The sequence below is a fragment of the Lates calcarifer genome, linkage group LG8, assembly GCF_001640805.2.
Source record: "Lates calcarifer isolate ASB-BC8 linkage group LG8, TLL_Latcal_v3, whole genome shotgun sequence".
NCBI lineage: Eukaryota > Metazoa > Chordata > Actinopteri > Centropomidae > Lates > Lates calcarifer.
This window is the reverse complement of record NC_066840.1, coordinates 4674837-4694376: the sequence shown is the minus strand read 5'-3', so window position 1 is coordinate 4694376 and position 19540 is coordinate 4674837. Positions and strand designations below refer to the sequence as shown.

Sequence of the window (19540 nt, the reverse complement as noted above, 5' to 3'; positions counted from 1 at the left end):
TAGTAAAACTGGCTAAATTTAGATGCCATCGTAATGTCAAGGTTACAATGGCATCTTTAAGAGCAAAAAAGTCAGGCTTTAATTGTTCTCTCTAGGCTCACCATGTTGTAGTCACGTTGAGCAATCATACAGGAGGAACTATATCATAAAGAAACAAGCCTAACAATTTTCTCCTGCTTTCTCTTAATTAGAAAAAATATTGGCTCCCTGCTCTTATAATGACATTAAGTAAAATGCTGCATCTGAGAACAAGGAATTTGTTTCGGGAAATGTTGGAAGTTAGCTGACTCCTTGGTACTGCAGAATATAAAAGAACATTTCAACACTCACTTCACAATATGCAGATAATCACACACTGATGACAGCTGAGGAGGAGCTTTTAAAGGAACAATTTTCTTTTTTCCTCTCTTTTTTATGTGTTGTCACTATTTATTCACAAATGGTTTATAACAAGAAAGTAGCTACAGGACACCCTGTTTCTTTTTGCGTATGAATGAAAGAAAAAATATGTAACACTTTGGGTAAAATTTAGATGTGTTGAGAGCCAAATTTGTTTAACTTTGGACAAAACAAATCTAACTCTTTCCTCTTGCTTCTACTCCTTATGCTAAGCTAGGCTAACAGGAGCCTAGCTTTAGCTGTGTACTTATACATGGCATTGACTGACACTCATCAAGTCAGGAAAAATAAGAGTATTTCCCCAAAATGTTGCACAAACCCTTTAAAGTTGACATCACTCGCAGCTCTGGCCTCACAGTGTGAACAGCACTGAGCTCTGCAGTGCTCCTGCCAATGTGATTGAATTGACCAGTTGAGGTAGGGAGGGAGTAGAGGAGGGATTGATTAATAGATTGACAGAAGGATTGACTGTTATTTAACACTGGATGTATGGACAAACTGGCTGTCCTCTCCTTCTCCTCCTGTGTGTCTTAACCTCCTACTCGTGTGTGTGTTTTGCCAAGCTTTCGAAAAATATTCCAATCTGCGGAGACCTAAATTTCATTTTAACACCTCACTCCCTTTCTCCCACACATATTTTAAATGAACTCCCTGGTTTCGGAGAAGTCACAGCTATCATACTGTCTGTTTTTTTTTCTTGTGCTGCCTTGCCACAGTGAAATGATACAAATATGTTAACAATTGTAGTTTTGTGTAGAGTAACTCTGTAATTCAACAGCGTGACTCATTCAGACTTTGAGATGATAGGTCTTTTACCAGTGACGCTGACATGTTTTTCTGAGGGGGATCGGCAAAATCTGCATCTTTGCAAGACTTATATTTACATACTTGAATCTGCTGTGTTATTTGTGTCCCTTTGCTATATTTTCTTTCTTTTGTTTGGTGGCATTTCTAGTTAATTTACTGTTGATTATTTCTAATGTATTTACTGACTGTGAAGCACTTTGTAACTTGCTTCTGAAAAGTGCACTACAAACAAAGATTATTATTCTCAGAGGTATTTTGTCATTGTAAGTCTAAATGTCAAATCTGTACTGCTGGAATTGGCCTAAAGTCGCCACTCCCACAATGAAATCTCATCTCTTTTCCACATATGGTACATTGTTATTAGATTACAGTTCCCATGATTTCCTCATTGTCTCCTGCAAAATATCCAAAGCAAAATGCAGGATGAAAACAGCAAGCAGGCTGCTCACTGTCCTATAGAAAACAATTTGTCATGACCGCATTAAACAGCAAACTGGTTCTTTTTTGCCAAAATAATAAAGGGTTCTGGTAACTTGTCCTTGTTTTAAATGTGAGTTACACACAGAATGTTTCCTGTAATGACTTCCAGCTACCATCAGTCCCTCTGAAGAAAGGCCATAGATATGAGATATAAAGTATGTCCATTTTTGTCTATTGTATGGTCCACCTGGTGTGGCAGCATGAAACAAGTACAAGTTTAGACCATATCAAAAGGCAAAAGTATTTACAGTTGTTCTGAACAGCCACACTTGAGGGCAGGCAACACATTTTCCACACTGCCTCTCCTGGCATGCACAGTGTTGCATTTGGTTGTTAACATGACACAAGTGGCAGAAATAGTTGTGTAAGAAATTGGAAAAAGAGAGCTAGAGAGAGGAGTTCAGTCCTTGGCTCCTTTCTCACCTCCACACAAGTAGCCCATAATAGTGTGATTTGCAATCACAGTGATCATGGTTGGCTATCTACACCTCCAGCAGACATGGAGCAACAGTAGCCTGTATTTTGATTCGTGTTTCTGGCTATAGGATGAATCTATGTGTCATATTCTCTCGACTTTGCCGACTTTGTCTATCCATTGTCTAGTGCAATGGAGGTAGCATACAGTGGGATTGGTGAGACTGAAAATGGTGAGGTTATGGGACATTGAACCAAAACAATGAGCTGAAAGATACTAAAATGCTCTGCAGAGCTAAAGGCAACATAATTTGACACCTTTCTCATTACAAATAGTCATTTAATCCATTGTTAATGTAAAAATAATGATGGGTGCAGCTTTAAAGTCATGAATGCAGCTTTGGATATGAGTTAACCAGAAAGTGAATTAAGATTTTCTCTTTAGTATAACATTGTGAATTCAGAACTTTTCTGCTTCAGACCCGGAAAAAGAAGCGCTCTCATGTTTCTCTTTGTTCGCTTAAATATGTCAACACTAGCACAAGCCAACATCAAGTCTAGTGGAGTCGGGTCATGATTCAACAGTAGCACTAGTCCTAACTGAGTCTGTGGCATCTGGAGCCTCATTCAAGAAAATACCAAAATAGCAGGCAAATTATTCCAAAAAATATATGATGACAGTGACACACAGTGAGTATAATTCATTATAAGCCAGGAGCCATGGAGAGAGAGAGAGACAGCATCTGGTGATGTTGAGATGATTTACTTTGGTGTGACGTGGAATTATACATCAACAGTGTGTGTCAAGTCTGTGACAAGACTAAAGCGCACAAAATGTGAGAAATGGATTTAAGGATGTGCTGCTTGTTCTGTTGCGAGTCTAAAAATCATACCCAAATCCTACTTACATAACTGCAAGCTGTTTGGAGGGTACTTCATGGAGGTTCTACTTCTTCGATCCACTGAGAATTTGTACATTTTTTTTGTATCACCACCACTGACTTCCTCTTGTGTAATTTTCTGACTATCCAACCCTATGTGTGGGACTTAAGATTTATCAGACTTTGGATAAATAGAAAAAAAACTTGTTAGCAGGGTCAATTAATTGTCATGTTTTTGACTGTTTTTACTTAACTAATTACTAGTAACTGACATATCCAACCTATGACATTGAGACTATGATGGTGGTTCCTACTGGCTGTTGACATTTTTTTCAGTGCAGAGAGCAGATAATTCAGACAATTTAACATTTGTCATGTCAAAAGTGTATACCAATTTACAGAGCAGAGAGCAGTGTATACACTGACCTGTATGGCCACACCTATCTCATTTCTACTAATTATTTTTGTGACAAATTTTCTCTTGCCATTTGGCATCTGGCTGTTGCCCAGGAAGAACACACCCCCCCTTTGCAATTCCACCCACCAAAGTTTGATTGCTTGGTTGTATTTCCAACCAGGATAACAGCCACAAACTAGAATGGCAGATACTTAATAAAGTTAAAAACTAGAGTCATTTCAACTCTTCTTAAAGTCTAATTCAAATACAAGACAGTTAATCCTCAGACAATGTCAGTGTTGATACAGAGTTAATTGACGCACTCTGCTAACAACTCTACAGAGTTTATTTCACTAGGTAGCTAGTGTTATTGCCAGAGGTCCAACGTGTCTGTTTTTTCCAGCATCAAGGCGGGAGACCAGCCAGCTATGGTCTTTATTTTTGACTGGACGTGACCAGACAACACTCCAACTGTGACCAGGAGCATTGATGTGTGTACATCTAATCTTAATTTACCTACCCAGTACTATTTATTTTAGCTGGTGGTTTATGCTAAGTATCCCGGTTGCTTACGTAATGTTAGCAATTTGTCATGTACTGTCTAGTTAATTGAAAAGAATAACCCTGTATCACATGTGTTGCTAAGTGAATGGATCTAGTAACATTTTGCTCATGGGGAAAATAGCAGTTAGCAGTCCACTGGCCCCTTATGGCAACAGAACAGTGAGGTAACACTTTTATTTTCAAGGCAAGAACATGGTAACAGCATGTTTTGAGATTATTCACGGAAGTTCATGCGCTTTGTCTGTTTCTGTTTGTAGCACTATTTTAAAAATATATATTTCTTTAAAAGGCCACTGTAGCAGTGTGATGATGGGGGAATTCAAATGAAAACACATACTCTTATTTTGAAGTATTAGCATTTCCACTATCTACTACTATATGTTTATACACATTGTGCCACATTGCCATATTGTGTGACCTGTGCTATTGAGGACTGCCTTTGTATGGTCTTGTTTGTTTCCTTCTTTCATTGCAGTAGGGAATAAATCTGTATAGTGTAAGGGGGTGGATTTGGGGATTATAAATTGACTCCCTATGATGTTTTTAAAAGTACAGATCAACTGCTACAAAGAGTTAAATATTGAGTTCAATTTTACATCCTCTACAGTGTTAACATGACAGGAACTCTGTACAGTGTAACAAAAGAATATATGGATAGTGTTAACTTTTGACACTACACACTGGTGTATAAATTCAACACTCACCTGTGTTGACTAGTGCCACATTTTAACTATTAAGGAGTTGCTGCAACTCTGTCAAAGTGTTGAATTTAACTTGATAGGTGTTGAATTAACACTGCTGATTTTGCTGTGTAATACACTAGCGGTAGGAAAGGAGCAGACTGTGCAAATGTGTTTTCGTATTGGTTTTGTTGTATCAGTAAAGGATTGTTTATTTGAAAACGTAACTAACTGAATTGCAAAACTAGTGTGTCACATTACTCATTTCAACAATAAAGTAATCATAGTACTCTAACATGTTACTTTGTAGAGCGTTACCCCCAGCACTGCCTCCACCAAAGCCAAAATGTTGAAAAATGCCCTATCTATGACATAATACAGCTTGTTAAGAAATGCGCAACCCAACAATCTAGGATGGATTTAGAGACCATTTATCATAATAATTTCTTTCTGTGTAATTCTCAATGTCTTGTATGCTCTGTACAGTATGAGAGGATGATATGGATCAACATGAAGTCCCCCAACTAAATTTAATACCAAGTTGGAGTTATGAGGTTTTCATGGGTCTGGCAGTACACAGCATTCAGTATCTTGAGTTATGAGATATACATGGGCATACAGACCTACAGTGTCTTATAATACATGAAGCTCAATTTCTAGTGTATCTACTGCACATCTATGAGGAGTAAATGGAAGATGCAGCAGTGCTGTGAGGAGCTGTGGGCCTATACAACAGTTGCCTTGCAGTTGATCAAGCGTGTCCTATCACTACAGCACACACTGTGTGTGTGTGTGTGTGTGTGTGTGTGTGTGTGTGTGTTTGTATGCAGGCCCAGTGCGTGTGTTAGGCCCACATTTTGCACACAGACGTGTGTAAAATCGTACGCTGTGTGTTTCATTGGCAGTGTGTGTCTGTGTGTGTGTAAATGGTACTAGATGGTGCTGAGTTGTCTCTTTGCCTTAGCTTCTGTGTGTGTTGCCTACACTGGTGTCAGTGATGCAGTCTGTTGTAGTTTTTAAGGAGAGAAGAGAGAGAGTGAAACTCTCCTGAGACTGATGAAGCACATGCACGCACACACACACACATTGCTCCATAGTGAAAATCTACTGCAGAGAGTTTCTGAGGCAAGATGTTTTTTCTCTATAAGCTTTCAGTTTGTCTTTTCTTTTTAGGATTCAGACCTTACCCAAGTGCTTTCCCTGTGTGTGTGTGTGTGTGTGTGTGTGTGTGTGTGTGTGTGTGTTGCATCAAATATTATTGATTTTACTCCGTTCTTTAACCATCTCTCATGTGAACTCTGACCTGGTGCCTCAGGTTTTGACCCTGACATCTGAAGCCTCACTAACAGATTTTCATCAGCCACACACACACACACACACACACACACACACACACACACACACACACACACTCACAGACATAAATACACAAAGACACACATACACACTCAGACAATTAAATGGCTAGATTAATTGAATGTCTGTAGTTAATTTCAATAATGCAAGCTTTGATTTTCTTTCTCCACTCCCTTCCCCTCTCACTCTTTCTTTCTCTCACTTCCCTTCTGTCTGCCTGTATCTCTCTCTCTCTCTCAATCTGTCTCTCTCTCTCTCTCTCAATCTGTCTGTCTGTCTCTCTCTTTCTCCCTGTGTCCAGCCTCTGCTCCTAAGCTTCGGCTGATGCGAGGCCAGTCTCTGATGGAAGGGGACAAGCTGTACTTGAAGTGCGAGGCGTCGGGGAATCCCAGCCCTTCCTTCCGCTGGTACAAAGATGGACACGAGCTTCAGAAAGGCAGAGACCTCAAAATAAAGACCAACAAGTGAGTCTATCAGACTGGATATTACCCTTGATATTCAGCCTCCACACTTGCATGGACCATAAGTTTCAAAATATAACGACTTTTTCAAACAAATGCTGCAGTGGGTCCTGGTATGCAGTTCTGTTTTAGTGACACTGGGCAGCTTCACTCTGTGCCCAAACTGTGGTCTGTGTCAGAAACCTTACCTCCTGTTTTTCCCACCTCCATAAATCTACAATGGGAAAACCTACAAGTTAAAACTGTTAATTATTAGTGTATTATATTTACAATTATAATATATAATTAACAATTAATCAAATGACCACCTGTAATGTGAGAGAGATTGCTTGTGGTGACCAGCCTGTAACTTCACTGTCTTGGTTCAGTTTCACTGCGTCGTTTTTGGGCGCAGCAGCAGCTTCCAACAGAAGAGCTCTTGAAAATCATTTCCATAACACAATATCAATGGTATAGCAACATGATGGTGGCACATTTGCATACTGTAGCACACAATCTAGTCTTCTCTCACTATAACAACAGCAGGCAGCCAAAGCAGAGCATCAAACTCTGACTAGGAGTAGGTCCCTAAAAGGGGAGCTACTCATGTGGAAGCGTGGTTTTCCATAAGTACCGGCTGTCGGGCACATGGCTCGACATTAAAACATTTTTGCTGACTACTTTCTCTCTTTTTCAAGTCATGTCTCTTTTTATAATGTTATAACTATGACCTTAAGCCAGATAAAGGATTTTTGTCATCAAACTTCTGGATCTTAGGTAAACAGAGACAAGCTGAGCAAACAGCCCCTTTTGATGTCTTGTGCCCACCAAAGAGCGTCACGGAGAAACATAAATTTTTAACATGAAACAGTTTTATTCAGTGTTTTTATCGATTTTAATTACTTGGTTCATTTGTGATAATTTGGCCTCCAGTAAAAACCTCCTGAAGATTGACACAGAGGGAATCCTAACCTAAAAACAAGCTGAGCTAATGTCAGCGGCAGCTCAGCTAACAGCGAACCGTACATAGTCGTGGACTGCGGCACAAGTGCGACCAAACTCAGATGTCGATGAAGGATCACTGTAGCTGGTGATGTGTGGCTGAAAAGTTTTTTGAATATCGTTACCGCAAATAAGCCCGAAATATTGTGATATTATTTTAAGGCTAAATTGCCCACTCCTGATGGTGCAGCATTTAGCAACTAAAGAGCCAGTTATTCTTACATTTGTTATGTGGCCAGAGACACAACTCTAAATAAATGCTAATGTTTCTAAGTGGCTGCTGGATGTGTAAATAAGCAACAGTTACCATAACAACTTAATAAGGTGCTGATATGTCAATTTTCAGCTACAACAGTACTGCTTTAATGATTTGTCAGCCGATTAGTATAATAGGGTATTACCAGATGAGCTGGCTGATCAAACTTTAATTTGAAAAGTAATAAATGATGAATGCATTACCATTACAGTATTGTTTTTACAAAGTTTATTTTGATATTCATATTATAAGTTCACACATATAGAAGAGCACACATTTTAAGCATAGGTTCAGCTTTTTAATACAACACCAACATGGCCAAATGTTGAAAAAGTCAGGTAACTGATCCTCGTCCCTATACTGGCTGTGAAGCGACACCTTCCTGGAACAGCTACACTGTAAGAGATGAGGGCCAAAATCCACAGCCCTCCTTCAGTATAAAAAATGCATTGTAAAGTTCAGTCAAAGCTGACTAAGCTCAATGAGGTAGGTATTTTATAAAAATCCCAATTTTTGTTTCCCTGGAAACTTTTCTCTTGATGAGGCATGTGGAGGAATATGTCCTGGTAGTTACATGTAGGTTTGTTGCCAGGACAAAATATCAACAGTTATTTCACGTGGCTGCCAGGACTAAGATATTTACTCAGCTCAGCTAACTCAGACCGGTGAAGCATCATAGCAGCTTTAGCTGAACTTTATAATACATTTTTTGTACTGTACATGGACTTTCTTTACAGTGTCTTACACAAGAGATTTGTCTCCTTCAGTGTGCAGGTGTATGTTCTGTACATAGAGTGTTGTATTAAGATAGACTTGTAAAAATCCAAAAATATCCTTTGTGTGCACAGTGAAAGCTGTTTTGTTCAGAGCAATATTGTTCAGAGGATCTATTCCAGAGCAATATCAACAGGCGTTGTGCTACATTTGTTGTATGAGTTACATCACACAGATACAAACCACCTGGTATAGATTAACCTCACGCTTTACTTGTTTGGAATTAGCAATCAAGCATGTAATGTATTGAAATGCTCATTCAGACTCTGTAGGGCTACAAAGTCAACAAAGCAGATGTTCAAACCATTAATATTTTGTTGTGGTTTCACTCTGACTGAATGTCATGTTCCCTCAAACAGATTCTGCATTTTTTGAGTAATCGTCACCAACGTTCAATTGTCTGTCCTCCATCTTTTAAAGCAACAAAGTGTAACTTTGCTGAGCAACAGTGTGCTCTGCAGCCATGAGTGCTAATTAATTCTGTTGGCCTCTGAATCTGGGCGATGAAGTGGTTTCCATGTACAGAAAATAAAGCCTATCAATCTCTTAACCTGAGCCCACACTGCATTGTCCCACTCACAGGACCCACAACTGAAACATGGTGTATATTACCCATGATCTCCAGCTTCTGGAGCTAAGAAACACACCAAACTCTGTTTAGAATTCTGGATATTTTCAAAGTTTTGTCGCTGAACATCATTCACTAATACACTTCTTGTGGGAGATCATACACATTCACGAAAGTGAACAACAACAGGCATTCGGGGAGCAGACTGGGATAGAGGCATCATTCTCCCTATTACAAGTCAGTCAACTATCAAAATGATTTTGGAGCTGTTATTTTAAAAGTTGCATAATTTTGCTTTAAATGGTGGTTTGTGTTGTGTTGTGTTCTTATTTCCTCCATTTTAAGGGAAACCAGTACCATTTCTTGTAATCAGTCTCTGTAATCCTGTAAAGTGTGGGTTTACTGTTTCTGGTTTGAATTTAATACTTGTATATTAGCTTTGCTGGACAATCACAATAAACATTTGTATATCACGATCAATTGTTTCTTGCTTATCTGGGCTGGGGAAAAAATTACATTTCTTGTCCAGTCAGAGATGACTCTGCTGCTTTTTTGAAACAACAGTAACTGACAGTGTCTTTTTATCTGCTCTGTATCACCCCCCCCACCCCCCCACCCCCCTCCATCTCTGTCTCTCTCTTTCTTTTTTTTCACTGAAGAAAAAACTCAAGGGTGCAGATCAGTCAAGTCCGTGTGGAAGACTCTGGCAACTACACCTGTGTGGCTGAAAACTCACTAGGACAAGAAAACGCCACGAGTATAATCAGCGTGCAGATCTGTGAGAAATGACACATCTATCTATCTATCTATCTATCTATCTATCTATCTATCTATCTATCTATCTATCTATCTATCTACACATTTTACATACTTTATCTGATCAATTATTATTGTCATAAAAAACACTATCATTAATGTGACTTACATTACATTACATTTCCATTTGTACTCAGATCAGTCTTTCTTAAAAGCTTAAACTTGATACTGGGGTTCTGTATCCATATCCTAAGATCCACTGTGTATCTACTCTTCCACTGGCGAGTAAAATTTGATCACCCTGTGTTTTAACAAAGATATAAGAGCTATTATTCTGTTACATTCAGCAATTTCACCTTTCAGCAAAGATTTGACAGCACACCTATGGAGCCTTTTTCAGAATAAAGGGGTAAGAATAGAATAGAATTACATGTGTTCATGATTAAAGCTATTTGATATCAAGTCTGTAGGAATCTGATTGTGTAATTACATGTTTAGTTTGTTAACTGTAGTCAGGGCTTATGTTACCATACAGGCTATTTTACAAATAATCTATGGAAATCTGTCTAGGGAGAACACAGGCAAGAAAAGCAGTGGTAGCACTTACTAAACAGGAAAGAGGGACAACAGAATGACTGATTATATTTCTTGTAACTCTCGTAAATATATTTGAAGGCTTCAGAATGTCAAGTTTGAAAGGCAGAAGACAGAGGTGTGTTAGAAGTGGGGGAGCAGGTGAACCTGGCTCCTTCCACTCACCAAACCAGCAGTTGTGGGCTTGAGAGCTGCAGCAAACACAGGAAAGTGACTGATGTCTGCCCAAAAAGTAGAGAGATTTGTCACATGAACCTTTTTGAAATTCACTGAAGAGGTTTGAAAGGTCTGTGGCCTAGTATGGTGGGATATGGTGGGATATCTGCCTCAGATGTGAACACCTCATTATTTTAACAAAGAGGTGACAGCATGTTTTGCCTGTCTGTTCTCTGTCTGCTTATCCTTCCTTGTAGTGACCACCACCACCCCGTCTCCAGGTGTGAGTCACGCCAGGCGCTGCAACGACTCTGAGAAGGCCTACTGCGTCAACGGAGGAGACTGTTACTTCATACATGGTATTAACCAGCTGTCCTGCAAGTAAGTCAGATGCTCAGTCGGCTCCTGTCCCCTCAGTCATCAGTGTGTAGTCGCTCCCCCTGTCTCTCCTCCCTCCCTCTTTCCCTCTCTCTCTCTGTCTCCCTCTCTCTGTCTCTCTCTGCTTTCAGACACTGTGTCACTGGTCACTGCACCTTGTCTTCTGTTCCCTGGTTGTACCCATATACATGCACCTGCAGTCCACCTGGACAGACTGTGCAGGATGTCTAAAGGCTTGTTGTTTTCAGTTTTTACCAACTGTCACAGAAGAAGGTTTTTTTTTTTTTGAATTGAGCAGATGGCTTGAACAGATATTGACTTGGACATTATGTCTGCATGCATTCAAAATTTGTTGAGTCCTGCTCCAAGAGTATCACTGTAGTTTACAGTGTGTGAGGTTTGCTTGTCAGAACACCTCAGAAAATGCTAAGAGAAAGTGTAAGAGAAAGTCAGGAAAAAAGGCAGGAATAATTTTGAAAAAAGAATTTATCATTTTTATCAGTAAAATCTGTGATCTTTGATCTGTTTTGTTATCATTCTAAATAAACACTTTAAAATTATTGTATTTAAGTCCTAACTATTTTGGATGAGATGCAAATTTCAGCAAAACTGGTGGTGTGACTTTCACCTGTTAGCAATATGCTAGTAGAACCCAATGGAAACTGCTAGCATTCTTATCATCAGGGACAATGGTATGTGTTCCTGTTTGTTGTTTTTCAGTCAACGTGCAAGGCGATGTTCGTGTATGTGGGACAAGTTTATAGATGTTATGGTCTACAATATATGTATTTCTAAGCATTTTTAAAGCAATTTATGTTCCATCAGACAGAATAGCAGGATTATGTATGTTAGAGCAGGTAACATAGCAGTCACTTCTGCTTTTCCTTACCCTTTGCTAAAAAATGTTTCTGAGTTCAGTGTTGTTCAGAAGAGCAACACGGTCATGAAAAGTTGAACAGGACATCCTGCTGACGTCGTGTATAAGCTGCTGTCGGTCATTCTGTTGGCATGTGACCACAAAACACCTTGCATGCTGAGGGCATTCAGTACAGCAAAGTGGACAGAGGACACAAGATGGATTTGAGTAGTTGAAAAATGTACAGAAATTTTGTCTGCCCCGAATTTTTATCATACAGCTTATTCAGCTGTTAGTGGCATGCATTGCACAATTAAATCTGTATTAAGCCTGTCTTCAATAAACTTGTTCAATATCACAGTTACTCCCAGCACCATCTGTCATTAGCCACTGTTAGTAGCTATGTGTGTCACTCAGCAGTTATCACTTATCACAGTGCTGCTGTGATTAAAGTCTGATAATATTAACTGTTAGTTGAATATGAATTGAATTATGTAAGTTTATATATATATATGTGTGTGTGTGTGTGTGTGTTTTTCACTGTTAACACATATTTGATTGTTAACAGTGATAATTCAGGAAAGGTGTAGCCAGTTTCCTTCTGGATTATTGGCCATGGGTTTATTTTACTTCTCTGTCAGTTGTGTATTTGACAGTATGCAGGGTAATGTGGGGAAGCCAGTTAAATGAATATCAAAACTACTTGTCAGAGGTGGGATGACATCTGACAACATTTACAGAAAATGACTCAGACGGGACAAGTTTTATTATTTATTCCTTTTGATTTCAAGCATCTTGTACTTCCTGTGTAAGATATGACAAAGTAAAAGGATAACACAGCCTTCAAAGTATGCATGGCAGTGCCTAGATTTAGAGTTTTTTTTATTGAAGTTATAAGAGGTGAACTAGATCTCCTCCCCTACCAGAGCTGGTTCATGGAATTGAACCAGCAACAATCCAGTCCTCTGCCCACATTTTTAATCTGCATGCCAGCTGGGCTTTGGTGAGATGTCACAGAACCATATACCAGATGTTAGGAACAAATTGTTGAAAAGATTCTATTATATTGCATTTTTTCAGTCCAGATCATTATCTACTGTCAGATAAACATATTACATTTTTTATTCAGGCACGAGCAGAAGCGGGTATGATCTTTGCATATTTAGTGTATTGTCCATCTGTTGTGTAGTTGTCTCCCTCTGGTGCTGCTTAACACATGAATACAGTACAATGAATTTGTTCTTCTTCGTTTGCCGTTTCATTCACATCTGTGTAAGCTCTCTTACTGCCTCGGGTATAAAACCTTTTGCTGCAGGGTGCTCTGTGATCGTGTAGTTCACATGTTATGTTGTGGTGTGGTGCGTTCACATGCTGTGACAACCTCCAACTTTCAAGAGTTGACACTTGTTTGCTGCACAGCAACGTTTTAGTAGAAGCTATGAAATTCACATTAGCTAGACAATGTCCATTTTCTTTATGTTTGTGTTTTAGCTTTGACTTCTTTTGTTGGCAGCCACTCTGGTTTGGTTGTGAGGAGCTCACACAAACGTATGATCACCTCACAGAGACACAGAGCAGCCTATGTGTCATTCCTCAGCTCAGACCTGACAAATATTAGTTTTTCAAATATCTCCTTCCCTTTCTCCCTCATTTTCTCCTTTTCTCTGTGACTGTTTGTGTCACCATGTTTTGTGTTGTCCCAGCAGGGAGGAGACAGGACAAGCTGCTTGACAAAGTAACGGTCCATTCATGGCAAGCTGGATCTGAGAAACATAATAGCAGTGATAGCGTAGTTATTTCTGCATTGACGCAGACCGTGAGTGGTTAAAAACGTGTTCAATGCTCATGCTACCTATCCAGTTCTTCTTGTTGTGTTTATTTAAAATAAACTGTAAACATAAAATGCATCACTTCCTGTGAGTGGGAGGATTTTTCCCCAGGAAAGAGCTACCAGACTGGTAGGTGTTTAGAACAGCAAGTGCAAAAATTTTAATGAACTGGATATTAGATGAATCACTGTTGTGTTATATCAACTTATGACATAGACAAACAGAGAAAAGACAGGTAATCATCTACATGAAAATGTCACAAATTACAGTTCTAATAAAAGGCAAGATACATCAAAACAACACCAACACTAATTAATAGTTTTTGTTTTTATTTGGTTTTGTTGTTGTTGTTGTTGTTTTGTTTTTTTTTTACAAATAAGTGAATACTTGACAGCATATTGACAAAATGGTGTAAAGGTAAAACAAGTTGTAACTTGTAGAATCTTCCATTAGTGTAGTAGAAGTAGAAAATCATATCATATATCATATTAACAATTATCTGGTAACATTGAAAAGGTAATGTATTGCTTTGACTTCAGTGAAGTGATAAAACACAACCTCTATCTGCCACCAGAGCTTTAATTTGAAAAAGTCTTTGTTTTCCACATAGTGAAATGTATATTTTCTGAACTAGAGGTTGTAATCTTTCAGTTCCAACTTGCCATACGTAGTGGGTAATTTTGTAGATGTGTAACAAACACTTCCCCTGACAGAGATAGCAGATGGTGTGTATAGTCATGCATGATCAAGAGCTTTGTTGTTATGCTTCCTGTACAATTGGACGTATCTGCTAGAAATCCATCCTTAGATCCTTTGGTGTCTGTTCCAGATCTGCACTCTTTGTTTCTTCATTTCCATTTCTCTCTTTCTCTCTCTCTGTCTCTCTCTCTCTCCCTCCCTCTTTCTCAACATTTCTATCCCTCGCTTCCCCCTCCACTCTCTCTCTCTGCCGTTCTCTCTATCTCTCATCTGATATACCTTCCGGTCATTGCTGAAGGATAAATCAGGATTTTTTTCATGGTGCTGACAAGCAGAAAACTTTGTTCGAGAGGGTGCATACAGACATTATGAGCTGCGTATATAGCAATTTAGGGGTACAGAATGTGCAGGATTGTACAGCCTACTGTGCATGATTGTTCTACATATGAACACACTGCATATTTAAAGAAGCTATGGCAAGCTAGCAAGGTAGCAGCAGACCAGCCAGCAGTTCCCAGAGAGTTACTGTAGCTTCTCAGCTTTGTCATCCTTTGTTGGCCTGTCTGTTGGGGCTGGTGGATAACAGGATGTAAATAAGACTGCTGTCTGTAGACTGTCTGCGCTGCTTGTTCACTTCAGAGATATGTAGACCTCTCACACTCACAGATACACTCACAAATCTGCACAACAGCTGCAAATCAGTGCATTACATGGCACTGGCAGGAATAATTGTAAATATCCCTGAAATTTGAGGTGGTATTTGCAAGCTCTTTTTTTTTTTTTTTTTTGCCTGCCATGGAAACGTATAATCTCCTCTACCCTGAGGGGGAAAGTAATGCTGTACTGCAAAATGGAGTCTGTAGGTTAAAGTGGAGGACAGCACATACAGAAAGGCACCCTGGCTAAAACAGAGAGTGGAGGTTAAGGTGGAGATCGGCACATACAAACATCCCCCCTGGCAAGCTGTTGGCAGGTTAGAGCTTGGTGTGTCTTGCTTACTCAACCTATGTTATAGTTTTCTGTGTAGGGCTGCAGATGACTCCTCTGATTAATCTGAACTTTGCTGGTAAACTCCAGCTGCAGCACTGGAAGCAGAAAACATTAGCCCCTGTATTCCCAGCTATAGGTTGAAAATGCCAAATTTCCCCTCATGGATCAATAAAGTTCACTTAATCGAATCTAATCTACAAAATGCCATGAGTTCAGACTAGTATTGATGCCTGACGTTCATGTCCATGGCTGTCTGAGTTTTTTTCCTGTTAAATTTGATGAGTCTTTGAATATAATGAGTATAATAAAATGAATCACAGGCTTTGTTTTCATTCAGATGGTTGGAACAAAAGGTGTGCTGGCTTTTCCCCCCTCTGTGCTCGTTCTCAGACCTGAGAGAACAGTACAGGTGAAAAAAAGGGAAGGCTAGCACAGGCAGATAAAGAAAGGGTGGAGAGAAGAGGCAAAGGAGAAAAGAAATGATATACAGTAAAAGCTATGCCGGCATAGGGCTGCTTCTGCTCGGAGTGTCTCCCACCTCTCTCTCTCTCTGCTCTATTTATAACTCTATGGGAAATTGCTGAGTGGGCTCTTCCGAGGGTTTTTGCTGTAATTGATTCAAAATGCAAGTTGTCTCTTTAGTGGTGAGAAAGAGGAGAAAAGGATACCCAGTCAGTTATATGGACAGTATATGTATGAGGGTAAGACTAAGGTTCTCACATTTTAAATTGGATAAAATTGTTGACCAGATACTAAATCACTGTAATAAATAGAGTGTGGTTATTATGAGGGGTGGATGAAATTGCCAGAGAGCTTCTGTTATCCTATAATGACTGTAATGGGGCCACACCCATAATATCATAACACTGTGGTCCATCAGTTGTTGTGATTCATCCACAGTATAATGTGCACTGCAGTTAGATCAGATTTTCTGTAACATGCCTGTTTTTCATTTGACTGCAGTAAAAGCTGATCTACTATCAGTTATAGCAGTTAAAAGATAAAAAACAATTATGCCTAGTTGGGTAAAAACCATTCAACACATTTCAGAATTTTTAGCACAAGATTTTTTGTTTTCCCAAGAGTGTCGTTTGAAATTAGGTTGTGTTGTATTTAATTTAAAGAGCTGATAAGAACTGAAAATAAAGGCAGTATCTGTACTTGACATCAAATGTACTAAAAATACCAATATTTTGGACCATGTATGTGTATCAGTTTTCTAGTTGCTGTGATGCCTAGAGGAGCCTACTTGTTAGTTTCAGTGTTGTGAGTTTGATGGCTGATGCCAGAATATGAATCATATTCAGCCCGTGGTATCACTGACAGCTCGCCACCCATCCAGAAACAAAACACCACACTCTGCAGCTGCATGTAAACTGTTGCTGTTATTTATGCCCAAGAAATACCAAAACCTTTTCCAACCATTTTCATGCTCACACACTGTGGAGAACTGTGTGTGTGTGTGTGTGTGTGCGTGTGTGTGTGTGTGTGTGCGTGCTCTTTTACTTTTATTTGTCTTTATTTATTTAAGAGTTTACCATTTTTGCATTCATCAGGAAGTTGTTCAGGTGCTAATTCTTTAAGGCTTAGTTTACAGCTTTTATCTAAGTAAAGATTTGTGATGGGTCACAAAGCTTTCACACCAAACACACAAACACCAAACACACAAACATAGTATTGCACAGAGAGGGGATGCAGTGGCAATCTCTTAAACTGCTGCACGTGCATGACTAAACTAAACAGGACACACTGCTTTGATCCCACTGGATTTTTGCACCCCAAATTTCAGCTTTATTAAACTTTGACTGCAAAATACAACGACCTCTACAAGGCACATTCAAAGACATTCTGACTACTTATATGTTGATTGGAGTACTAACTACAGCTGTAACTCCATACTGCATCATATTGATAAAGCTATAAGCACAGCAGAAAATATTCATGTGCCCAGTGATACAGAATGTTTGTTTACGTATTCCTTTTCCCATCCACATTTTGTATGTTAATAAGATAATTCACTCAGTATATTATTTATTTCAAGTATTTTAAAGCTGTATTAAAGCTTCTCTAATCAATATTTTTATATTAGCAGTGGATCAAATGTGTAATGTAAAAGGGGACAAACCCACAGAGATTTATCTCTTGACTCTGCAGTTTCCCTCAGCTCTACAGAACATTACAGTTTTTTTAAGCTCATTTTCATGGTCTGAAACTTTATTGTTTTGGTTCAGTCTTACAGCTCTCATCAGCCTTATTTCCAACAGAAACAGACAGCTGTTTTCAGTGAAAAAAAAAATCTGATAAACCCACTGCACATTACCTGTCCAGAACTAAACAATGGACAGACAAAGTGAGAAACCAGCCAGTGGACAAAGTAGAACATTTAGCATCAAAAAAAAAAATGCTTTTCTCAGAACTGGCTAAGACAAAAACAAAGAGACAATAAAAAAAAAAGGAGAGAAAATATTTGACAGATTCCCAAAAACGTGACTCTGAGCGAAAGCTAAGGTTCTGTGTCTGCTGGATGTGTACAATATTTGCTTCATAAGGTGATAATATGTGTTGTGTTTACAGTTTGTTGTGCTGCTCCCACCTGGCCAAAAATCAGTTAATGCAGGTTTAGGCTTTTTTTAAGGATGGAAAGACTCTAAAGAAACACACACCCTACAGAAACACAATCTGGGACCTGCTCTTTGTACATTGCTTAACAATTCCAGGCTAACATGTTGATTTGTTCATTTTTGTCAGACTCTTATTTTGAAATTAAGGCAGTGATGATAACATACATGTATTAAAGGTGCTACGTAGCCATTGTTAGCATTATCAGATGTTTACTTACCAGTCTAGAAACATTTCTTTACTTGCCCAAGAACTGTCTCCAGCAGTGAAAAGTAACAATGTTAACTCTTGTTTTGTTCCCATTTCTATCACCTCTTCTCTTCTACTGAAGTTAGCATGCTAACTGGCTAGTCCTGGGCCGTGATAATGAGTCTCTGTCTGCCCTTAGTCCAACCTGAGAGGATGAAGTGCTGCTCAGAGGGTGTATTCTAACCTCTTGTCATGTAAACACAACAGTGGCTAAAGGTCTTGATAGGTAAATAGCTATTGATGCTGACTGTGACAGTAAAAACTTACATTTGGCGCCTTTAAGGACAATATGAATATAAAATCTGACATAACTTACCTGCCCAACACATGCACCAGAAGAGTGTTTTTTCTTTTTTACTTTGCTTCTGCTTTGTATAAGCCATGACAGATGTGCATTGTGTCTCTTTTTGTCTCTGATGGAAAATATTAAATCTTAATGGTTTAAACAATTTCAATACAAAGAGAATTAATGCTAGAACAAGCTGACCTTGTCTGCCATTTTACAGTTTTGACATTTTATAATGAACATCAAAATAATGGATGTCCATTGTAAATCAGATCTACTTGAAACCTTGACTTTGCTGTTTTATTTCATCATGGTTTTGGTTAGGGGTTAAGAAGTGGATGCAGTGAATGAAAGTTTATAATCTACTGTACGGCAGTTATGAGTGTGTATGTGTGTGTGTGTGATTTTCTGCGTGTATCTGTTTCTGTGTGTGAGAGGGGTTATAGAAGTTAACAACTGTACGTTTGACCCCTCCTACTTCCTGCACCACCATCACATGACCCTCATGACTGTGATGATGTCCTGACTGTAGCAGTGATGTCATATTGATGGCGGTGATGTCATGGTATGCAGGTCATCTCTCTCTCTCTTTCTCCCTCTTTCTTTCTCCCTCTCTCTAGTTGGTGGATTGTGCTGTTTCTAATCCCTCATCTCTCTGCTCTCTTATGTCTCCCTCCTTCCCTTCTTCTCTCCCCCCCTCTCTTCTATCTGTCTTTGTGTACCTCCTCTCTTTCCTCCTGTTTTATCCTCTCTCCTCCCTCTGTATCTTTAAACCACCCCTTCCCCCCTCTGTGTCTTGTTTTCCCTCCATCAGGTGTCCCAATGACTATACGGGGGACCGCTGTCAAAACTCCGTCATGGCCGGTTTCTACAGTATGTCCATTTGCTCTTGTCTGTCTCCTTCCCACTGAAATACTGCATGCTACATTGAATGGGGATGGATAGAGAGAGCTCTGTGTGTGTGTGTGTGTGTATATGTATGTGTCTTTGCAAATCGTTACGTTTCATGTAAGTTAATGTGTGTGTGTATGTGAGTGTGAGTTTGCATGCTTCTGTGTCCACCCCCTCCTCTCCCTGTCTCCCCTGGTTCCTCTGTAGTGCTCCTCTGGT

At 39.3% G+C, this 19540-nt stretch overlaps 1 protein-coding gene across 1 annotated transcript in view; it reads left to right on the top strand.

Annotated features, from left to right (window-relative positions):
* The window catches only part of nrg2b (neuregulin 2b), a 53954-nt gene that overhangs the window by 18887 nt on the left and 15527 nt on the right, over window positions 1-19540 (top strand). Inside the window, exons 2-5 of the mRNA XM_018669684.2 lie at window positions 6280-6442; window positions 9678-9796; window positions 10782-10905; window positions 19245-19303. Coding sequence (XP_018525200.1) covers window positions 6280-6442; window positions 9678-9796; window positions 10782-10905; window positions 19245-19303 — 465 coding nt within the window. The remainder of the gene's footprint in view (window positions 1-6279; window positions 6443-9677; window positions 9797-10781; window positions 10906-19244; window positions 19304-19540) is intronic.